The sequence below is a fragment of the Carassius auratus genome, chromosome 9, assembly GCF_003368295.1.
Source record: "Carassius auratus strain Wakin chromosome 9, ASM336829v1, whole genome shotgun sequence".
NCBI classification, from domain to species: Eukaryota; Metazoa; Chordata; class Actinopteri; order Cypriniformes; family Cyprinidae; genus Carassius; species Carassius auratus.
The window spans coordinates 34591195-34616904 of NC_039251.1; the positions used below are offsets into that span (position 1 = coordinate 34591195).

Here is a 25710-nt window from a genome sequence, read left to right on the forward strand (position 1 = left end):
AACAGAATAACCCCCAAAGACTGTTCAAATGTAATTTCATAACTGTCCGTTATGGCAGGGTTATGAGTTACTATTAGGGATAAAATTGCAACCATTCAGCCATCAGCTACAGTATCACATCAGACGGTGCACTATAGACCCCCTGAGGAACAGTTCCACTCATTCTCTACTATAGGAGAGGAAGAATTGTATAAACTTGTTAAATCATCTAAACCAACAACATGTATGTTATACCCTATACCATCTAAGCTCCTAAAAGAGGTGCTTCCAGAAGTCATAGGTCCTCTTCTGACTATTATTAATTCCTCATTATCATAAGGATATGCCCCCAAAACCTTCAAACTGGCTTCTAAAGAACTAGTTAATTATAGACCGATCTCGAATCTCCCTTTTCTGTCCAAGATACTAGAAAAGGTGGTATCCTCACAATTATATTCCTTCTTAGAGAAAAATGGTATATGTGAGGATTTCCAGTCAGGATTTTGACCGTATCATAGTACTGAGACTGCTCTCCTTAGAGTTACAAATGATCTGCTCTTATCATCTGATCGTGGGTGTATCTCTCTATTAGTTTTATTGGATCTTAGTGCTGCGTTTGACACAGTTGACCACAAAATGCTTTTGCATAGACTTGAACACTTTGTTGGCATTAATGGAAGTGCATTAGCAAGGTTTTAATCATACTTACAGTATTGTTCAAAATAATAGCAGTACAATGTGACTAACCAGAATAATCAAGGTTTTTCGTATATTTTTTTATTGCTACGTGGCAAACAAGTTACCAGTAGGTTCAGTAGATTCTCAGAAAACAAATGAGACCCAGCATTCATGATATGCACGCTCTTAAGGCTGTGCAATTGGGCAATTAGTTGAATTAGTTGAAAGGGGTGTGTTCAAAAAAATAGCAGTGTGGCATTCAATCACTGAGGTCATCAATTTTGTGAAGAAACAGGTGTGAATCAGGTGGCCCCTATTTAAGGATGAAGCCAACACTTGTTTAACATGCATTTGAAAGCTGAGGAAAATGGGTCGTTCAAGACATTGTTCAGAAGAACAGCGTACTTTGATTAAAAAGTTGATTAGAGAGGGGAAAACCTATAAAGAGGTGCAAAAAATGATAGGTTGTTCAGCAAAAAGGATCTCCAATGCCTTAAAATGGAGAGCAAAACCAGAGAGACGTGGAAGAAAACGGAAGACAACCATCAAAATGGATAGAAGAATAACCAGAATGGCAAAGGCTCAGCCAATGATCACCTCCAGGATGATCAAAGACAGTCTGGAGTTACCTGTAAGTACTGTGACAGTTAGAAGACGTCTGTGTGAAGCTAATCTATTTTCAAGAATCCCCCGCAAAGTCCCTCTGTTAAAAAAAAGGCATGTGCAGAAGAGGTTACAATTTGCCAAAGAACACATCAACTGGCCTAAAGAGAAATGGAGGAACATTTTGTGGACTGATGAGAGTAAAATTGTTCTTTTTGGGTCCAAGGGCCACAGGCAGTTTGTGAGACGACCCCCAAACTCTGAATTCAAGCCACAGTACACAGTGAAGACAGTGAAGCATGGAGGTGCAAGCATCATGATATGGGCATGTTTCTCCTACTATGGTGTTGGGCCTATTTATCGCATACCAGGGATCATGGATCAGTTTGCATATGTTAAAATACTTGAAGAGGTCATGTTGCCCTATGCTGAAGAGGACATGCCCTTGAAATGGTTGTTTCAACAAGACAATGACCCAAAACACACTAGTAAACGGGCAAAGTCTTGGTTCCAAACCAACAAAATTAATGTTATGGAGTGGCCAGCCCAATCTCCAGACCTTAATCCAATTGAGAACTTGTGGGGTGATATCAAAAATGCTGTTTCTGAAGCAAAACCAAGAAATGTGAATGAATTGTGGAATGTTGTTAAAGAATCATGGAGTGGAATAACAGCTGAGAGGTGCCACAAGTTGGTTGACTCCATGCCACACAGATGTCAAGCAGTTTTAAAAAACTGTGGTCATACAACTAAATATTAGTTTAGTGATTCACAGGATTGCTAAATCCCAGAAAAAAAAAATGTTTGTACAAAATAGTTTTGAGTTTGTACAGTCAAAGGTAGACACTGCTATTTTTTTGAACACACCCCTTTCAACTAATTGCCCAATTGCACAGCCTTAAGAGCGTGCATATCATGAATGCTGGGTCTTGTTTGTTTTCTGACAATCTACTGAACCTACTGGTAACTTGTTTGCCACGTAACAATAAAAAATATACTAAAAACCTTGATTATTCTGGTTAGTCACATTGTACTGCTATTATTTTGAACAATACTGTATATGACCGCCATCAGTTCGTAGCAGTGAATGAAGATGTATCATATCGATCACAAGTGCAGTATGGAGTACCTCTAGGCTCAGTACTAGGGCCGCTACTCTTCACGCTTTATATGTTACCCTTGGGAGATACCATCAGGAAACATGGTGTTAGCTTTCACTGTTATGCTGATGATACTCCGCTCTATATTTCTTCACGGCCCGGTGAAACACACAAATTTGAAAAACGAATGGAATGCATAGTCGATATAAAAAATTGGATGACGAGTAATTTCTTACTGCTAATTCTGAAAAAAACATAGATGTTAATTACAGGACCAAAAAACTCTGCATGTAATAACCTAGAACACTGTCTAAGACTTAACAGAGATGGCTGCTCGGTCAATTCTTCGTCATCAGTTAGGAACCTAGGTGTGCTATTTGATCGGAATCTTTCCTTAGAAAGCCACGTTTCAAGCATTTGTAAAACTGCATTTTTCCATCTCAAAAATATATCTATATTACGGCCTATCCCTGCATTTATGACCTCAGGGTTAGATTATTGTAATGCTTTATTGGGTGGTTGTTCTGCACGCTTAGTAAACAAACTCCAGCTAGTCCAAAATGCAGCAGCAAAAGTTCTTACTAGAACCAGGAAGTATGACCATATTAGCCCGGTCCTGTCCACACTGCACTGGCTCCCTATCAAACATCGTATGGATTTTAATATACTGCTTATTGCTTATAAAGCCCTGAATGGTTTAGCACCTCAGTATTTGAATGAGCTCCTTTTACATTATACTCCTCTACGTCCGCTACGTTCTCAAAACTCAGGCAATTTGATAATACCTAGAATATCAAAATCAGCAGATCCTTTTCCTATTTGGCGCCTAAACTCTGACCTTGTCTCAGAGGAGCACCAGGACAAGACCACAGGAAACAGATGATTGTTCTGCACAGTCTGACTTTGCTGCAGCCTGGAATTGAACTACTGGTTTCGTCTGGTCAGAGGAGAACTGACCCCAACTGAGCCTGGTTTCTCCCAAGGTTTCTTCTCCATTCTGTCATCGATGGAGTTTCGATTCCTTGCCGCTGTCGCCTCTGGCTTGCTTAGTTGGGGTCACTTCATCTACAGCGATATCATTGACTTGATTGCAAATAAATGCACAGACACTATTTAAACTGAACAGAGATGGCATCACTGAATTCAATGATGAACTGCCTTTAACTATCATTTTGCATTATTGACATACTGTTTTCCTAATGAATGTTGTTCAGTTGCTTTGACGCAATGTATTTTGTTTAAAGCGCTATATAAATAAAGGTGATTAAGATTTTAAATGTAGATTAAGTCAAATTAAGTCACATTTATTTATTTAGCACTTTAAACAATACAGATTGTGTCAATGCATTTTTACAGTGTTAAATAGAAAAAAATAATCATTTATTTCATTGTCCTGCACTTTTTCTACGTCTCCCTTATCTAACACCCTTAATTCAACTCATCAGCTTATTAGTAGAGACTGAAAACATAAATTGGGCATGTCTGATAAGGGAGACAATACAAACTGTGCAGAGCAGGGGGTCCTCCAGCCCCTCCATGACAAGCCCCAAGCTCCATAATGGAGCCCAGACCAAGAATTCAGTGCATAAATTAGCATACTTTAAAGAACTTGAACTTTTCTGTTTTGAAAATGTTTTTTTTTTTTATTGATCTAAGGAAATATTCTAATATTATATATATATATATATATATATATATATATATATATATATATACAGTATTGTTCAAAATAATAGCAGTACAATGTGACTAACCAGAATAATCAAGGTTTTTCGTATATTTTTTTATTGCTACGTGGCAAACAAGTTACCAGTAGGTTCAGTAGATTCTCAGAAAACAAATGAGACCCAGCATTCATGATATGCACGCTCTTAAGGCTGTGCAATTGGGCAATTAGTTGAATTAGTTGAAAGGGGTGTGTTCAAAAAAATAGCAGTGTGGCATTCAATCACTGAGGTCATCAATTTTGTGAAGAAACAGGTGTGAATCAGGTGGCCCCTATTTAAGGATGAAGCCAACACTTGTTGAACATGCATTTGAAAGCTGAGGAAAATGGGTCGTTCAAGACATTGTTCAGAAGAACAGCGTACTTTGATTAAAAAGTTGATTAGAGAGGGGAAAACCTATAAAGAGGTGCAAAAAATGATAGGCTGTTCAGCTAAAATGATCTCCAATGCCTTAAAATGGAGAGCAAAACCAGAGAGACGTGGAAGAAAACGGAAGACAACCATCAAAATGGATAGAAGAATAACCAGAATGGCAAAGGCTCAGCCAATGATCACCTCCAGGATGATCAAAGACAGTCTGGAGTTACCTGTAAGTACTGTGACAGTTAGAAGACGTCTGTGTGAAGCTAATCTATTTTCAAGAATCCCCCGCAAAGTCCCTCTGTTAAAAAAAAGGCATGTGCAGAAGAGGTTACAATTTGCCAAAGAACACATCAACTGGCCTAAAGAGAAATGGAGGAACATTTTGTGGACTGATGAGAGTAAAATTGTTCTTTTTGGGTCCAAGGGCCACAGGCAGTTTGTGAGACGACCCCCAAACTCTGAATTCAAGCCACAGTACACAGTGAAGACAGTGAAGCATGGAGGTGCAAGCATCATGATATGGGCATGTTTCTCCTACTATGGTGTTGGGCCTATTTATCGCATACCAGGGATCATGGATCAGTTTGCATATGTTAAAATACTTGAAGAGGTCATGTTGCCCTATGCTGAAGAGGACATGCCCTTGAAATGGTTGTTTCAACAAGACAATGACCCAAAACACACTAGTAAACGGGCAAAGTCTTGGTTCCAAAACAACAAAATTAATGTTATGGAGTGGCCAGCCCAATCTCCAGACCTTAATCCAATTGAGAACTTGTGGGGTGATATCAAAAATGCTGTTTCTGAAGCAAAACCAAGAAATGTGAATGAATTGTGGAATGTTGTTAAAGAATCATGGAGTGGAATAACAGCTGAGAGGTGCCACAAGTTGGTTGACTCCATGCCACACAGATGTCAAGCAGTTTTAAAAAACTGTGGTCATACAACTAAATATTAGTTTAGTGATTCACAGGATTGCTAAATCCCAGAAAAAAAAAATGTTTGTACAAAATAGTTTTGAGTTTGTACAGTCAAAGGTAGACACTGCTATTTTTTTGAACACACCCCTTTCAACTAATTCAACTAATTGCCCAATTGCACAGCCTTAAGAGCGTGCATATCATGAATGCTGGGTCTTGTTTGTTTTCTGACAATCTACTCAACCTACTGGTAACTTGTTTGCCACGTAGCAATAAAAAATATACTAAAAACCTTGATTATTCTGGTTAGTCACATTGTACTGCTATTATTTTGAACAATACTGTATATATATATATATATATATATATATATATATATATATATATATATATATATATATTGGATTTAGCTGTAAGGTTTAAGGTCTAATCATCAAAACTTATGACATATTTTACATGCATTGAATCTAAAATACATGCAAGTTTAAATTTTCCAAGTGTAAAAAACAACAAAAAAAAACTTTCATGATTTTCAAAATTATTCAAATGTTTTGAGATGCATATAAATATATATATATATATATATATATATATATATATATATATATATATATAAATAATGTGACGAGCACTCCCAGAGGAATCAGCGTCGCCCTGGAAACCAAAGCAAAACACCTGCACGTCCTCGTCACCGGCTGATCGGTCACAGCTGCTCCCCATCAGCCAGCACACTCAAAAGGAGCACATGCTGCACTCAGAAGATGGTCTCGAACTGAATGCAACGCTGGTCTAATCCCTCTCTCATTTCTTCACAGAAAGCAGCGAGTGACCAACAGCCCACACACTTTGGAGCACGTCAGGACACCCAATTTCACTTTGATTGGCACCGGAGAGCACACGGGAAGCACCAACCAGCAGAAAGCGGATCCGGACACTTCACCAGGCACCCTTCACTTGTCAATAAATCCACCCTCCGGGGCACTTAATTCACGCACCTCTTGTCGAGTGATTTTTCACCCTGTGACAAAATATATATATATATATAAGCATAAATATTGATGTAAACAAATCAGGTGTTAAACACACAGAAGTGCTGTTTTCACTGACTGATTGCTTCTGACAGTTGAAGCACTGGGTGTACAAATACAGCACAGAAAAATGAGTATAACCTTATAGGAAATATGACCATTAAAAGACACTGTCACGATTACATTTAGTTAAGTTCCTGTCTTGTCTATTATGAACTCATTAATTTCCATGGTTTCTTATTAGTTAATCCTTGTCCAGCTGTTCCTCCTTAGTTTTCTAATTTATCATGTGTGTACTTATAGTCCTATTTCTGTTCTATCAGTTGTTGGTTATTTTAGTTGTGATATGTGCTATATCTAGTCTAAGTAAAGTCTATTTTGAATTAGATGTCTTTGTTTACTGTTCTCTTTCCTCTACGGTGTGTTACAGAAACAAGAACAAGTCATTTACATATGATAGTGGTGATTTTAATATTACACAGAGGAGATTGAGGAAACAATCAAACTAACGAATGACAGTTAATTCTCTTTTAAACCCTGCTGTTGTTAAAGCTAACAAAGAAAGACATCAAGTGACAACTAGACAAAAAAAGGTTGTTGAGACAAACTTTAAATTAGCTTGAGAAAGCCTGACCAGAAAGTTAGAAGTTTAAAGTAGTTCAAAGTTTAAAGTAATTTAAAGTTAGATTGATAGATTAGTTGAAAGATATATTAGTTCAAAAGAAAGAATGATAGATTAGTTTGAAAGAATAATAGATTAGTTAGAAAGATATTAGTTAGAATGATAGATTAGTTAGTGAAAGATAGATGAGTTCAAAAGAAAGAATGATAGATAAATGAGTTCAAAAGAAAGAATGATAGATTAGTTTGAAAGAGAATGATAGATAGATTAGTTTGAAAGAATGATGGATTAGTTAGAGTGATAGATGAGTTCAAAAGAAAGAATGATAGATAAATGAGTTCAAAAGAAAGAATGATAGATTAGTTTGAAAGAATAATAGATAGATTAGTTAGAAAGATATTAGTTAGAATGATAGATTAGTTAGTGATAGATGAGTTCAAAAGAAAGAATGATAGATAAATGAGTTCAAAAGAAAGAATAATAGATTAGTTTGAAAGAGAATGATAGATTAGTTAGATTACTTAGAGAGATAGAAGTTAGAAGCATGTTGCTAGCATGATAAGCATGTTAATAGCATGTTGCTAACATTTTGATAACATGATTGGCATGTTGCTAGCATGACTAGCATGCAACTAGCATTTTGTTAGCATGATTAACATGTTGCTAGTATGTTTTAGAATGGATTAGCATGTCGCTAGAATGTTTCTAGCATGATTAACATTACTAGCATGATTAGCATTTCGGTAGCATGTTTTTAGCATGATTAGCATGCGACTAGCATGTTTTTAACATGAATAGCATGTCACTAGTATGTTTCTGGCATGATTAGCATGTTGCTAGCATGATTGACATGTTGCTAGCATGTTTCTAGCATGATTAGCGTTTCACTGGCATGTTTCTAGCATAATTAACATGTTTCTAACATGATTAACATGTTGCTAGCATGTTTCTAGCATGACTAACATGCGACTAGCATGTTCCTAGCATGATTAACATGTTGCTAGCATGTTGCTAGTGTATTTCTAGCATGTTTAATATCCGACTAACATGTAGCTAGCATGTTTCTAGCATGACTAACATGCGGCAAGCATTTTGCTAGCATGTTTCTAGCATGACTAGCATCTGAGTAGCATGTTTCTAACATTATTAGCATGCTGCTAGGATAGATAGATAGATAGATAGACAGACATAGAGTAGTAATTTAATTGACTCTACGGCTTCAGGGAGTTTAGATTTGAATTTTTGGCTTGTGCACTAATGGGTCACCGTAGTCCTGGCTCAATTTGAGCACTCTGCAATGTAAGTCTATGGGTTTTTTATGATTTTTAATATTAATTTTTAAGAAAACTGAATGTCAAATCTTTCTCAAGCCAACTTAATGAATTAAGATTCTATAAGAATCATAAGAAATCTGAGTGTTAAAACACAGATATGACAAATATGGCTAAATGTACACAATAAGTGGACAGATGTTGGAAGAGAGAAAAGGCGAAGCTGCAAAAAGCCAGAGTCCTGTTGTCTCAAGCACAGAGCTCCAGCAGCGTCCCATCATGCAGCTTTTCTCTGTGCTTTTGGCTGCTCATCTGTAGGTCAGTGTGTGTGGTGGATCTGTGACTGGAGTCCTCCTCTGTGGAGTAAATGCCTGAGTCTCCACTGCTGTGTTGGCTGTGTGTACTGGAGTCCTGTTCTCCAGCGTTTGATTCCTCATTCACTGCCACTGCATCCAGCTCAGTCCTGACCAAGACCAGCGGCACACACACAGACACTGGATACTCTGGAGACAGCAGCTGTGGCTTCTCGGACTCACTGAACAACAGCTGAAGAGACACAGAGAGAGAAAAGTCAGTCCTGTTTGTAGATTCATATTCAAGAGCACCAAACAAAGAGCCTGGATCTGTTTGCACCTGCTATTCACCCAGTTATGATCATATACTCCCTCCCTCCTTGGTTCCACCTATTGGCTGTTGACTGCCAAAAGCCAATAAAATATGTTAAAAAAAAAACAGCCAATAATATCCAGAGTATCTAGGCAAATTATATATATATATATATATATATATATATATATATATATATATATATATATATATATATATATATATGAGAGAGAGATCTTGTATTTCTGTCTTGACAACTCTCAGGGGCGAATGTCATGGTAATGTACATGACAATAGCTGGGTTTCCATCACCCTGCTTTTATGCGCATTTTGAAGTGTCGCTTCAGAATTGAGTGATGGAAATGCTGAATTTTGAAAAAAAAAAAATGCCTTAATTTGCAAAAACTTGTTTTTTTACTTGTGACTTGTGAAAAATAATTATTACGAATAATGGGAGATGCAAATGCATTTTGCGAATAAATTCCTTCAAGTGCATCAAAACAAATCATGTGACTGCGCTATGGTACGGTAAATCCTGACTAACCAGTGGAGCGATCTTGTTCCACAGCATATGTAACATTGTTATATGGTCATTCGGAATTGACAGAGTGAAGTCTATCATCAAAGTATTTCTGTATGATTCCCTCCCAGAACTGTTAAATGACTGCGTTCCCAAACAGTAGCATCCAATGTTTCTTCTCCTCGTTCTGAGGTGCAAGTAATTTATCATATTGGAAAAATTGTATATTCAGTAGCTTCTCCTACTTTTCTTAGTGATGTATAGTGAAAGTTTATCAGAAAGTGATGATTTTGTTCATTTTGACTCGTTGGATGAAAACTGTGCTTGTTTCCAATTTTTTTTTTTTGCGATATTTCAATTTTGCGTATAAGCTAAATTTGCATCTTTGGATGGAAAACCGGCTAATGTTAATGTATTTGGTCTTGGTGGAGGAGATCTGCTACGCTGCTGCTGTCAATACGTCCACGACATGCTGCTGTGAGAAACACTGTTGCTGCACATATAACATAAATGAAATAACCCCATAGAGTTTACATGAACACCTCAGAGCTGATCTATACAGGTGGAGCTGGGGAAGGTGGAGGGTTTCTGATAGGGATGCAACAATACCACTTTTTCAGAACCAATCATGAAAAGTAGCTGCCGATACCAATTCAATCCGATACCACACGGTTTAGTTTTTTTTTAAATTAATGTACAATTTCTATACTTCTCTGTGTTGACCTGATCATCACTCTTTTTTTTTTTTGTTAAACAGTCTACTACATATACACAACATTTTCATTAAAAAAAAAAAAAATCAAAATAAAATAATAATCATAATCTATGACAAAAATACTATTATAAACTAGGTTAGTAGATAATGCAGCAGCAAAATATACTCTAGATTCTAGAAAAATGACGGGTACACAATCATTTTATAAAATCTAGTGAAATAATTTACTTACAAATAAAAGTGAATAAGTCTAAAAACTGGAAAAATGTACACATGGCTCTTTTTATTGTAAAACAGGTATATACATTTATAAAGAATACCGGACAGCGCGCTCCATCTGCTGGACTTTCAGCTGTTTAGAGCAGATCTCAACGCAGAATCAAGAGGGAAATCACGCGGCGGCGGGACATGCTTTAACATTAATGAACGCTGGTATACAGATGTAACTGTGTTAAAGAAGATGTGGTGTCCTGATCTAGAAATCCTGTTTGTCAACTTCAAGCCATTCTATTCACCACAGGAGTTTCATTCGTTCATTCTGGTCAGTGTTTACCAGAGATGTATAAAGTACTAGAGACCCATACTTGAGTAAAAGTACAAGTGCTCTATCAAAAAAGTGACTTGAGTAGAAGTTGAAGTGCTCTTTAAGCACCACACTTAAGTAGAAGTACTAAAGTATTCAACATTTTTTCTACTTAAGTATTGCAAGTAGTCTATTTTAAAATTTACTACTCAAGTACTGAAAGTAAAAGTAGAAGTATTGTGTTATGTAGCTATTAAAGAAAATAGTCAAAAGTTTGAACATATTGTTTTTACTATTTCAAATGATTAACCTAAAGAACAATCACAATTCCTTTGACTGTAACTTCTTGTAAACAAAAAACGGTTACTAGGGTTAGTTAGCCCAATTTGCAAAATGATGTCATTAATAACTTACCCTCATGTTGTTTCAAACCCCTAAGACATCAGAGGGTCATTTAGAATTTTTTGAAGCATCAAAAATACATTTTGGTCCAAAAATAGCAAAAACTACGACTTTATTCAGCATTGTCTTCTCTTCCGTGTCTGTTGTAAGACAGTTAAAAACAAAGCAGTTTGTGATATCTGGTTCGCGAACGAATCATTCGATGTAACCGGATCTTTTTGAAACAGTTCACCAAATCGAACTGAATCGTTTTAAACAGTTCGCGTCTCCAATACGCATTAATCCACAGATGAATTAAGCTGTTAACTTGTTTAATGTGTCTGACACTCCCTCTGAGTTAAAACAAACCAATATCCCGGAGTAATTCATTGAATCAAACAGTACACTGACTGAACTGATGTGAAGAGAGAACTGAAGATGAACACCGAGCCGAGCCAGATAACGAACAAAAGACTGACTCGTTCACGAGTCAAGAACCGTTTCTGTCCGATTCGTGAACCGAGGAGCTGATGATACTGCGCATGTGTGATTTAGCGTGAAGCAAACCGAAACACAGAGCGTCTGAACCGAACTGATTCTTTTGGTGATTGATTCTGAACTGATTCTGTGTTAATGTTATGACCCCATGTGCAGTCAACGCCAATGACGCCATTGCGTCGAGCGCAAAAGAATCGGTGAACTGTTTTCTTCAACTGGTTTATTGAATCGAACTGTCAGAAAGAACTAACGTTACTGGTCATCCGAGAACCGATGCAACCGGTTCTTGACTTGTGAACGAGTCATTATCTGGCTCGGCTCGGTGTTCATCTCTCTCTTCACAGCAGTTCATTCAGCACGCGCAGTCTCGCTTGATTCGCTTAATGATGTGCCAGCTTCATCAAACCTCTCATCTACAGTTCTGGCAGTGGTGTAATGGAATGATTCGTAACATTATTATAATTGTAACGAGTAACGATGCAGCACATAAAAAAATATCGGAGTAAAAGTATTAAACTCAGCGAAAATATGTACCGAAGTAAAAGTAGGAGAAAAAAATAATACTCTAGTAAAGTACAGATACCGCCTTTTAGTACTTAAGTACAGTAGTGAAGTAGTTCTACTTCGTTACTATACATCTCTGGTGTTTACATCACTCCACAAGCGCATGTGAGCTCAGCTTTACAGAAACTCACTGATCAGATCACAGACACAGAACAACAACACCCGGACTCTGTTTTAATCATTCTTGGGGACTTCAACAAAGCCAATCTCTCTCGTGAACAGCCTGTTACTTGTCCCACCAGAGACAGTAATATATTGGATCACTGTTACACCACAATAAAGGATGATATCACTCCGTTCCACGAGCAGCTTTGGGAAATTCTGATCACTGTATGGTTCATCTTATACCGTCCTTTATACCGTTTCTGTGAGGATATATGCATTCCTACCAGGACTTATTTAACATTCAACAATGATAAGCCATGGTTTACAGTAAAACTCAGACATCTTCGTCAGGCCAAAGAGGATGCCTACAGAAATGGGGACAGGGTCTTGTACAATCAGGCCAGGAACACACTGAACAAAGAGATTGGAGCGGCTAAAAAGACCTACGCTAAAAAGTTGGAAGACCAGTTTACTTCCAACGACTCAACTTCAGTGTGGAGAGGTCGAAGAAACATCACAAACTACAAGACACCATCCCCTTGCACTGAGGCTAATCAACGACTTGCTAACGACCTGAATGAGTTTTATTGCAGATTTGAAACCCCCAACACCCATTCTGACCATCTCCCTACACAACCATTAACACCTCCTGCTCTTCAAATCTGTGAAGATGATGTGCACCAGGTCTTCAGGAAGAACAAAAGAAGAAAAGCACCAGGCCCAGATGGTGTTACACCAGCCTGTCTGAAAACCTGTGCTGACCAGCTGGCCCCCATCTTTTCACAGATCTTCAACAGATCCCTGGAGTTGTGTGAAGTACCTTCCTGCTTCAAACGCTCCACCATCATCCCCATCCCAAAGAAACCCAAGATAACAGGACCTAACGAATACAGACCTGTGGCATCATGAAGTCATTTGAAAAACTGGTTCTGGGTTATCTGAAGGACATCACTGGACCCTTACTGGACCCCCTGCAGTTTGCTTAGCGAGCAAACAGATCCGTGGATGATGCAATCAACTTAGGATTGCACTTCATCCTGCAACATCTGGACAAAACAGGGACTTTTGTGAGGATCCTGTTTGTGAACTTTAGTTCGGCTTTCAACACCATCATCCCAAAAACCCTCCAGATCAAACTGACCCAGCTCTCTGTCCCTAGCTCTATCTGTCAGTGGATCACAGGCTTTCTGACAGATAGGCAACAGTTAGTGAGACTGGGGAAATTCACATCAAACAGCTGCTCCACCAACACTGGTGAAGGGGATGTGTTCATTACATCGAATGATTCGTTCGCAAACCGGATATCACAAACTGCTGTGTTTTGAACACTTTCACAACAGACACCGAAGAGAAGACAATGATGAATAAAGTCGTAGTTTTTAATATTTTTGGACCAAAATTTATTTTCGATGCTTCTAACGGACCCTCTGATGTCACATGGACTACTTTGATGATGTTTTTCTTACCTTTCTGGACATGGACAGTAGACCGTACACACAGCTTCAATGGAGGGACTGAGAGCTCTCGGACTAAATCTAAAATATCTTAAACTGTGTCCCGAAGATAAACGGTGAGGGTGAGGTATTAATAACAATTATGATTTATCGACGAACTAACCCTTTAATGTGGCCTGACAATTTCAGCATTTATAGACTATTTAATGGACTGTGTAACTTTGTGAATAATTTGTTTTCTCAATTTTTGTCTTTAAAAAGGGATGGAGAAACTGTCCATTTATCACTTATTCAACCCCTCTCATGAACAAACTAATGTTTTTTTCATATTTTCATTTTAATTTTTAATAATTTATTGCTTTTGTTGTAATTATATTTGTGCATTAGAGTAAAATGTGAAGAAAACAAAACCAAAATGTAAAACTTTTCTTCCTCCTCTTTGTTTTTCTGTTTCATTAAAGGGATACTCCACCGCAAAATGAAAATGATCTCATTAATCATTTACCCCCATGTCGTTCCAAACCTGTAAAAGTTTTGTTTGTCTTCAGAACACAATTTAAGATAGTTTGGATAAAAATTGGGAGGCTTTAGTCTGTTCCATAAACTGCCAAATAAATAACAGTGTCTTGGTCCAGGAAACTATGTAAGACATCATCAGAATAGTTAATCTGCCATCAGTGATTCATCCGTAAGGTTACGGGAATAGTTTTTGTACATGAAGAAAACAAAAAATAATGACTTTATTCAACAATTCCTCTCCTCTGTGTACTTTCCTGGACCTTAACACTGTTATTAACTTGGAAGTCTATGGGACAGTCTCAAAGCTTCTGATTTTCATCCAAAATATCTTAAATTGCACTCCAAAGATGAACAAAGCTTTTACAGGTTTGGAACGACATTTTTGGGGCGGAGTATCCCTTTAAAGTAATCTGGGTCCCAATTGAGGCGTAGCTAATGAAAATATTGTGAACAAATCAGAAACCACCCTGCTTTAACAAGCTCAAGTATTTAAAATGGCAGACATTTTGAACGTTGAACGGAACATTATTGTCTGCTGGTGTGGATGTAACAAAATTATCATGAAAGTCATTATTCTTGAACAGGCCTTTAGCCAGGTGTGTGATCTGAACTAATTTGTCATGGTTACACATAAAGCTTGCCACAAACCACCACCAGACTAATACTATTTTGGTTGAGCCCTCCTAACAGAAAAATAAAATTTTGCAAGATGGCGCCATCGTGTTTATCAACGAGCCATCACCTGGTGTTCGTGTTTGTCCTTTTATTACTCTTTTGTCTATCTGTAGAAAGAGTACTTGCTTAGTATTCAGAACTTTGGTGCCGTTCGGTTGGAAACTGTATTCTTGGTGCATCTACTAGCTAACATCTACTGCACTGGATACAATTGCAGGATTGTTCAATTCATCTGAAAAAAAATGGCACAGGAATTGGGAGAAGAGAGGCAGTGCTTGTGTGGGACTCAAAGAATCAGCCAAAGTCTTTCTTTTTATCAGAATCATCAGCTGTGGATGGCATTTCCTAGGGCGAATCATCTGGTCTTATTTATCTAAAAACTCTCTAACCACTCAATCTGGTAGTGCTGGAGTGGTTGGCACTATATTTGAGGATCGTTTTAAATGCTGTTTATTAGTAGTACAAATGTATTCTAGCTTTGAGCAGCATCAGGTTAAAACTCAGTTAAATGGGTATCTGTTCACCTACATACAGACCACCCATAATATAACTAATGATCTATGGGAAAGGAGTTTTACATCTTACTGATTCATTTGATTTTAAGTTCTACTCATAAACTTGGTCATTACTTTGGATCTGGTTTTATCTCTAGATGTACCTGGTTTATAATGTGAATAATGAGGATGCTTATTTCTCTCATTACAATCAAATAGTTTTTAATATCTCTGTTTCTAATTCCTCTTTAATCTGTAAGACACTATCTCTGTGTGCCTGTTCCATTAAAACATTTACATGCCAGTGAGTTTTCAAAGGGCTATACATGATCTCCAGTACTGTGTAACTCCAGGTCAAGAGTCAATGTTCAATTCCATCTTGTAATGAAATCCTGGACACTTGCGCTCCTTTCACAATCTTTGGTGCAACATCTAATCTACAGCCATGGCTTAATAATGAGACTGGTGATCTCTGACAAGTGTGGAGAAGAGTGGCAATGATTTCCCCACCACTTGCTACGTCGTAATCATGTCACTAGCAAGCTCCTGACTGGTTAACGCGGCATGAAATTTCACCAAAGTTCAGATTTTTCAACTCTAGCATTTTGTGTGAATCACGTATTTTGCACGTCGAAATGCTCAGTTCGCACTTTCTTCCGTGCCACCTCATTCATGCAAATCACACTGCAGGCGGTGCTCGTTCACTGAAGTTTAGTGGAGAATAGGGCTGAAAGACTTTGGGAAAATAATCTAATTGCAATTTTTTGTTTTTTACCAATAATGTGATTGTGATTTAATATATGGTTATTTTTTAAAGCTCTTTATGTTCTGTATTATTCATCAAAGAAGAGCTAATAATCATTGTATAGTATGACCAACACAATATTAGATAGATTAAACATAAATGTTGTTTTCTGTAGACCAGGCCTATGTAACAATAAAATTAGGTGAGGGATAAATTGATATGAATGACATTTTTAAACAACTACAATCACAGTAGTATATTGACTGATTTGTTGAACTTCCAACCTTGAAAGCATTAGTAATAATTATGACAACATAAAGCACTGACAAATAAAACTGGTGTAAACATTAATATACAAATCAAACAAATGGAAGAAGATTGCAGAAATATAAAAACAAATCTGTTGTTTTACCACACTACTTTAGGTAATTCAAAGTCACTGTAATAAACACATGTAAACATTCACTGCACTTTTTAAAAACTGTTAACTTTATACAAGTGATTCTCAAACCTTTTTGGTCGGCCAAATAATTTCACTAAATATTATGAACAATTAATGCTTTATTTAAAAAACCTACAGGGAAAAACACCTGCATCACTTGAAACATAGAATAGAGAGAATAACTGTTGTTATTATCATTCTTTCTGTTATTTATTTATAGTGGGCTTCATGCTGTCATGCTGCAGGCTTTTCCGCTTGACCAAAGACATTAAACAATGAGTCTACACCAGACTCGAGCGGCATGAATAGATATATATAGGCCGAACTTTAAGTCTTCAGTAATGAAATGCATCGTAACACTGCCTGAGTAATTTCAATGTGGCGTTTTGAAGTACATTCATATTATATACACTTTCAAACATTTCAGCTCATAGCGTGCCTGGGTTGCCTGGATTTCACAAGATCCACCCAACTGCGACTCAAAACTAGACCAATCGAGTTTTGAGGGGGGTCCATCAGTATTCCAGGCAGTAAAATACATTTTATGGAGGGGTTTCCCAAACCGCAGACTTGGAAACACTGTAGCGTGTCAACTTGATGCTTCCTCTGAAGACTTGAAGCAGCGCTGATTAGACCGATCGGTGTGTGACATCAAAGTACCGTGAGAGCTAGGAGAGAGCGGACGTCTCCTTTTTCTTTCTCTCGCCGTACTTTGATGTCATTAGCAACCTAAAAGAGGTGGAACACACCTCTTTACTCTCGCATCACGTGACCAAGTTTAGTTGCAGCTTCTGCGATTTAAAAATTTCGTTTTTTTTTTTGCGTATAATAATACTATCACAAATGTAATTAAACATTCATCCCTACCAGAGAATCCCAGAACAGAAGCCTCATACACTTCTGAAAAATATTTAAATATTTCCATGGCTTTCTAACATTTCTGTCTGAGCATATGATGGACCGAGCCTCTTAAACTACCGCGAAACCAAACTATAAACTATGTCTTACCAGTTTTTTAAGTCTCTAATATGAAGCTTGTCACAGAGTATAAATGTTCTGTACCTCCTGAATGTGATCCGGGAGTTGAATGGCTGGGTAGAAGGTGTTCTTGAGGAGCGTGAACATCTTGTAAAAGCAGAAGTACAACAGCAGGAAGAACAACAGCAGACCGATCAGGACGTACAGAAATGTCTCCCAGTACGGCATCTGACCTGAAATCACACACAGCGTTCAGTCGTAATGTCACCGTATGCCACACTGTTCATCTGACAGAAGAATCACTTGTCATCATGAGCACTGCCTCTGCCTTATGAAAGCCATACATGCAGGCTATAAATGCTCATTAATGTGGATGAAAAACCATGTAAAGTATTTAAAAGAACTCACAGGTATGAGTGATACATTTATTAAATTAATCATTCTCCCAAAACAGAAGCCTTTACTAGGTACAGTTTGAGGTTAAACTGTGTCACTGGAGCACTGTTTGTTTTTTATTCTATTGGCTGTGAGTGTTACATATATTTGATTCAGTCTGACATGACTTGTGTGTGTGATGGAGCTGCTGACCTTCAGTGTGTGTGCACTGTGTGTCGCTGAAGACACTGCTCTTGTTATTGAAGACATCACGGCTCTGAACTCTCACACAGTACCACGTCTGTCTGTCCAGCTCAGTCAACATTACCAGATTGTTCTTCGTCTCCAGAACTTTAGCCTTCTGCAGGGATAGAGCAGGAAATGATGTCACTCAGCAGTGTTATTTATTCAGTAATACTGCATTAAAAACAAAACACATCAGTCATGGCCATAAAATAAGAAGGTCCGTTAACACGACTGAATGCATCAGGTTTTCTGAAATGTGGTAAAGTGAAAAAATGCATGCAATGAATAAGTTCAAGCTCCACTCAATCTTTAGTTGACAAAATTAACAGACTGAGTGAAAAATTGGACAGTGGAGATCCCACTTTGAAAACCGTCAAAACTGATTATCCCCCTCAAATAAATAAACTGCCTGAGATCACAATAGGGAGGGAATTTAAAATATGTGGTCAGATAGGGGAAAGCGGTCAAAAGGAGAAACTTTCATATACCAATTTAATGCCCCAATTTATACATGTCAGAATAGTAATGAGAGGCAGAGGTAAGTGAATCAAACCACAGTGTTTATTTACAGAATAACAAGTGCAAGGTAGGTAATCACTGATTTCAGGTGCGGGTTTGGTGCAAATCACTCTGAAAGCAGGTGAGTACGTTCTTTGAAGATATGTCAATGCCAAACAGTCACAGTTTGTTAATACTTGTCTTTCTCTTTCAGAAACAGAGGTTATCAAGTGAGCCCAGAGGAAACACAGAAAACACGGGAGATTGTTGGACTTTAGGTATCAGGTGATTATTCAGGAATCCTGGGGGCAATAGAACAAGGACAGAGGTTATTGTTTCAAAGGTGCATATACGATACATCTTCAAATGCACGATGCATCAGATAATCAAGAGACAACAGATTATGGTCTGTTCCTGTTGGAGGCTTGACCTCGAACTGGGGCTGAGATGAGTGCTTTATAGTGCTTTGATGAGGTCACTGATGGTGAGCAGGTGTGGGTGATTAGAGCTTGACAGGTCCCTGACAATATGGTGTTCAGTGTGGCGTGGCAACTTGAAGTTAATTAATTATGATATAACTACCGACTACGCCACCCCTCTAAAGTGAGGGGAACTAAATACTTGATGGAATTTAGACACACAGGTTCGTTACCATAGGAGGCAGAGACAGAGGCACTAGCGTATACAATATTTATTAAATTCACAAAGTAGAAAATACACCTTTTAAAAGATCAGGCAAAGATATGATTCGACCAGGCATACATTAATCAGTTTTACGAAGGCTTACCCCTAGCAGGGTAGGCTAGCTGCAAAAATGGCTATTCGTAAAGCACACACACACACACACACACACAGTGAGGTGAGTGACTACAAACGACAATCCACACTCCGTGCTCCAAACACCACCACCACCAGGATACTAGGACAGCTAGCCACCCGACTCAGGGGCCTAAAACACAAAGAAAACAAATTACTAAAATGTACAAAACGAAATTAATCTAAAGCCTGATTGACTGAAACAATTACCAAAACACACACCAAAATGTAAAAAATGAACAATGGTCACTTAAAGAAAACTGAAATGAAATATATATATATATATATATATATATATATATATATATATATATATATATATATATATATATATATATATATAAAGCAAAAGTTTTAACAATCACTACAAAATCAAAATCAAACAAAAATCAATTGTAACGAAAACAAACAATAACCAAAAACCATACAATGATACGAGCAAAACAAAACTTAATTAAATGTAAAGAATATAAAGAACAGCCGGGTTTCGAGTCCAAAAGGAGTTATAGCAATAAACTTACAATTAGTAATTGTAAGAATGAAAGGTGGGCCAAAACACACAGCCACCACCTATAGCGGTAACAAAATCAAACCGCTATTTCCCCTAATCACCGGCGTTCATATAAGAACACAAGAAAATACAACGATAAACACAACAAAACACAACAAAACAGCAACGCCGTCTTTATTCTGCTATTATGCAGGAGGCGATCTTCCCCACCCGCAAACAGGCGGACATTCCCAAAACTTTGTCCTACTCATACAGTCTCAGAAGATTACTTGAAATGAAATCAGTCTAACCAGGTGGCAAGAACAGCCTGAAAACCACAGCGAAGCCAGGAATAATGGGCTATTCAAGCTGCAAAAAGGCGACTCCAGCTACAATAAATTAATATAGTTAGCCGATGTCCAAGAGCTCATTGCAGCATTAGCCAGACCAGCTACAAACATACCTTTGTTAGGCGGAAGCGCACACGTACTGGATGGGCGGGGCCAACAATGACGCATCCCAGGTAGCCTAATCACAGCCTTTATAAAGCAATGACTGAGCCCTGATAGGCCGTCTCTAAGTACCAGGGGAGGGAGATTACCTACTTTGCTACAATCTGCCCCAGTCGCCCCGACGATAAAACAACTCTAACCACTGACCATACTACTCAATTTCAAGGTCTAAACAGGGCAGAAACAGAATTGGATACAGTAGCCCTTGGCTGTACTACTTCACCTACTGCCCGTGGGAGATGGTAATGGTTAGGATGCTGCCCAGCGTTAGCCCTCCCTGTACGTCGCACAGGACCGGCACCAGGATTAGGCTCATCTGCTGGCAGGGGCTCTACAACCAATGAGGTCGCCGGCTTTACACCAGATTGTCCAGCGGCCCCCAAGAGAATTGGTTCAGTAGACTCTGCTATTCTCTGCATTGCAGAGGGAGCCGACGACACCAGGTCCTGCGTTACTGGCCTACCCCCTACTTGGGGAGTTTTAGGGACCAAGGCCCACAAATCCATTTCGTCCAACGATGAGGACTCCTCCAATGGTGGTGCCTCAACTACCTCTGGTATTTCTGAAACGCCAGAAATAGGAGAATCTTTTTGTATCCTAATTTTTAACAAGGAACGGTGGACATGCTTTACCCTACTCGAATCATCCACAGGTGCTATGGTATAAATGGAACCTCCTGTTTCAGGTGCCCTCACAACCTGATATACCACCGGGCTCCAGATATCCTGGATCTTACGGCGGCCTCTCACGCCATAATTACGGAGGTAGACCAGCTGCCCTTCTCTCAGTGGTACATCCCGAACATGCAAGTCATGCCTTTCCTTACGACGATTTGCAGCTGCCTTTAAGTGTTGTCTAGCTCCTTCAAACGCCACCTGCAATCGAGTTTGATGCTCCAAAACCCAGTCATTCACACCACTAGACCCCCTCTCCTGGCCCCTACCCAATAAGACATCAACAGGGAGCCGAGGCTCTTGGCCAAACATTAAAAAATAAGGAGACTCACTAGTGGATTGATGAGGAGTGGTGTTGTAACAAAAGAGTAACTGAGGCAACGCAGAGGGCCAGTCCACCTTTCTGGGATTGGGCAAAGTGCGCAAAAGACCGTGCAAGGTCCTATTAAAGCGCTCGCATTGCCCGTTACCGGCCGGATGATAAGGGGTCGTATGGGACTTTTCAATCTGATAAAGGCTACACAGTTGTTGGATGAGGGAAGACTCAAAATTCCGACCTTGATCGGAATGAATACGAACAGGGACGCCAAACTTGAAGAACCACTCGGTCACTAAGACCTGGGCCACCGTTTCTGCCCGTTGGTCCCGGGTGGGGACTGCCAACGTATACTTGGTGAAGACATCAGTCATCACCAAGACATTCTCCAGCCCCAAACGGGAAGGCTCCAACAGAGTAAAATCAATTGCCAAGATTTCATTCGGTCTAGATGCCAACAAATGGCCCATAAAGCTCTGAGCAACAGGTTGTGAATCTTTGGCAGCCTGACATCTTTCACAGTCTCGACACCACTGAACTACATCTGATGTCAGGCCTGGCCAATAACAACGTTGCTGCACCAATTCGGTGGTACGGTCGACACCTTGGTGCCCATGACCTTGATGCATTTGAGTCAGAACCTCTCCCCGCAAGACAGATGGAAGGACTAGCTGAAAAATCTCCTCACCACCATCCGGACGGAAAATACGTCGATGTAAAATTCCTTGCCTTTCCAACAACCGATCCCACTGACGCAGTAGGACTAAGCCAGGCTTAGATAGCAGTTTACGCTCCTTCAATGTTGGCCGTATCCCCTGCTTCCAAAAAGCCAAAATCTCCCCTATAACCGGATCCGCCTCCTGCAAAACCCTCAGATCACCTGCAAAACTAGGCAAGGCCAAAACCACAGACTGAGTCACCGGTGCCGCTTTCTCTGCCACCAGTACTTGCCCCACACCAGCTGGAACCTCAGTCCCAGGCAGCCATTCTCTTACTTCCAATGGGACAGGGGTGTTCTGTCTCGACAATGCATCGGCGTTCTTGTTACTTCTACCTGACCGATACCTGAGGTCAAAATCAAAAACGGCGAGCTCGGAAGCCCAACGTTGCTCGGTAGCCCCAAGCTTAGCGGTGGTCAAATGACTGAGGGGATTATTGTCTGTAAAGACAATTCACTTATGCCCTAAAAGATATTCCCTAAACTTCTCGGTCATGGCCCAGTTGAGCGCCAAAAACTCCAACTTCATGGAGCTATAGTTGGACATATTGTACTCAATGGGCCGTAGACCGCGGCTAGCATACGCGATTGGTCGTACCCTACCCCCTTGCTCCTGAGATAGAACCGCCCCCAATCCCCCATAACTAGCATCTACCTCTAAGATGAAAGGCTGGGAAAAATCAGCATAAGCAAGCACTGGAGCAGTAGAAAGTCTGCCCTTCAACTCAGCAAAGCTCAGCTGGCACTGTTCAGTCCAGGCATCAGAAAAACCATGACTCCTTCGAGTCCTGGACTTACCGGCAGTCCATTCTGCCACCAACTTATGCAGCGGGGCCGCCAATTTTGCGAACCCTTCCACAAAGCGGCGGTAATAACTACTAAAACCCAAGAATGAATGCAATTCTGACACACTGGTGGGGCATGGCCATTTAGCTACAGCCTCAATTTTCCGAGGGTCAGTAGACACTCCCTGCGCCGAAATGACATGTCCCAAATATCTGACTTCCCGTTGAAAAAATGCACATTTACTCAATTTGGCCTTTAGCCCCTCCCGCTCCAGACGACTCAAGACAACTTCTAGCCGCTCTAGGTGCTGAGACACTGAGGAAGAAAACACTATGATGTCATCCAGATACAGTATTAAGGAACTGCACTGCTGATCGCCAAACACCCGTTCCATTAGGCGCTGGAAGGTACTTGGGGCATTACAAAGCCCAAAGGGCATCCGATTCCATTCAAACAACCCGAAAGGGGTGCAAAAAGCAGTCTTGGGTCTATCTTGGTCAGTGACAGGGACCTGGTTGTACCCACTAGCCAAATCCATAGTGGAAAACCAACAGGCCCCTGTCAGAGAGTCCAATGATTCCTCAATGCGCAGGAGCGGGAAGGCATCTTTTCTTGTTTTCGCATTGAGCTGACGGTAGTCAACGCACATGCGCAAAGTACCGTCTTTCTTTTTGACAAGAACAATTGGAGAAGCGTAGGGGCTACAGCTCTCCCTAATAATGCTGGCCTCCAACAACTGGTTAATGTGGGACTTCACCACCTCATATTCCGAAGGTGGAATACGCCGGTACCGCTGCCTAACAGGGACAGAATCCAGCAAGGGAATGTCATGAGAAATCAAGTTGGTACATCCTATATCACCATCATGGCATGAGAACACTGACTGGAACTTATATAAAAGAGCCCTGACCTGGCCCTGTTCTACTTCTGGCAAAACAGACAAATCAACTGTTTCAATCTGTTCCTGTACAGTGACAGTCGCAGCTAAGGCTTGGGAACCTACGGTGGCTACAACAGATTTCATTTCAGTTACCCCAGCAGGCAGACTTACCATACAAACACTATTTAGCACTCCCAAAATGGTTTTAGAATGCAGCATAACATCCGCAGTTCCCACATTTACCATAGGCAAGTAGGCAGTGCCTCTTATGACCTGTACCAGCGCTGGAGAAGCCAACAAACCCGCGGGCAACCCAGACTCTGGGGGCTCAAACAGTACCACCCCCGCTGCATATTGTTCAGAACAAGTCGCTGCTACAAACTTCATCGTGCCACCTGGGATGCGACATGACTCACGACCCCGTAACCTAACCGGACCAAGGTGCCTTGCTGAACCCTGGTCTTCCAAACGGTGACAATATTGAAGTGCCTGCATGACAAAGCTAGGGGCCTCAACGGTTACAGCAGACTCGAAAAGAGCAGGGCCATGTTGTCCAAATAACTCCTGGTAACAACGGCTCAGGACATTCATCCCGAGTACCCCTGGGACTTGGTCACAAATCCCACCAGGAGGATCCCGGACAACATGCACTCCACACTCCGAAATCACTTGCCCACACAATTCGACATCCAGTTCCATGTAGCCAATATATGGAATCGAAAGACCGTTTGCAGCCCGAAGTTGTAGCCACTGGCACGACTTAAGTCGATCCGGACCCCATGGTTCAAAATATTTACGAAACCAACTTTCCGTTATTGTGGACACCATGGAGCCAGTATCGACCAAACATGAAATTTGGACCCCACCCATTCGAATAGCAAGGTGCGGGCATGAAGACATTAAATGAGACATACTTGAAACACTAGAGCCGGTCAATTCCCCAACCGCGCCTTGGCTCGGCGACACGGTGGGGACTAGTTTCCCGACAACGCAGATGGACCAGGCTGTCTACCCTCAGATGACGACGCAGTGGGCAAAGGGGGTTGCGGACGAGGGGGAACACGCTCCCCATCGCACTCTCTAGCAAAGTGGCCAAGTCGTTGGCACCTCCTACATATAATGGGGCTGCGGTGAGGAGGCTGACTACGTGACTGAGGGGCCTGCAAGCGAGCAAAATTTTGAGTTAGCTTATTTAATTGCTCTTGCTGTGATCTCAGCATTTCCCTCAGTTCACCTAGTTCAGAGCGCTGAGGAAATCTACCCACCCGTGACTCACCTTGTACACCATACTGAATCCCATAGGCGGATGGAACGGAATTGCTTCGTCCTCTCGTACTCCCCAACATCCCCTCCCTTTCCCATCTAAGAGCTTCGCTTCGAACTTCCAACAGTGTTAACACTGGCTGACGACGTATTAACTGTTTTAATTCTCGGCGAAGGGCCACGTCACAAACATGTTCAATGAACTGATCGCGTAGCAAAACTTGTGAATTTGGCATAACATACGGCGATCGCTGCGTCACACGTTCTAGGAGACCCATCAAAGCTAGGGAAAACTCCAACAATGATTCACCCTCCTGCTGCTTTCTAGAAAAAAATGCCTCCTGTAATGAGACATATGACTGTGAGCAACCATATAATTCCCGTAACACCAAAATAATTTTATCTGGATCATTTCGCTCAATCTCCGAACGGTACCTAATCTCTTCCCTTGCCTCCCCCTCCAAGTGGTCAAACAAGAAGAAAGCTTGATCAGAAACAGACAGGTGACGAGCCTGCATACAAGCTTTGGCCTCTTCAACCCACTCATCAATGCTCAGACCAACCCTGCCATTGAATTTTTGACATTTCCTGTCTCGAGGTACAAAAACGAATCGTTCTGGCAGGAC

At 40.2% G+C, this 25710-nt stretch overlaps 1 protein-coding gene across 1 annotated transcript in view; it reads right to left on the bottom strand.

Moving 5' to 3' along the window:
- Window positions 1-6844: 6844 nt before the first annotated feature.
- LOC113109134 (interferon alpha/beta receptor 1a-like) overlaps window positions 6845-25710 on the bottom strand; it is a 59815-nt gene continuing 40949 nt past the window's right edge. Inside the window, exons 5-7 of the mRNA XM_026272703.1 lie at window positions 18099-18246; window positions 17595-17743; window positions 6845-8837 (exon numbers count right to left, since the gene is read on the bottom strand). Of these exons, the coding sequence (XP_026128488.1) occupies window positions 8541-8837; window positions 17595-17743; window positions 18099-18246 (594 nt within the window). The 3' untranslated portion in view covers window positions 6845-8540. The remainder of the gene's footprint in view (window positions 8838-17594; window positions 17744-18098; window positions 18247-25710) is intronic.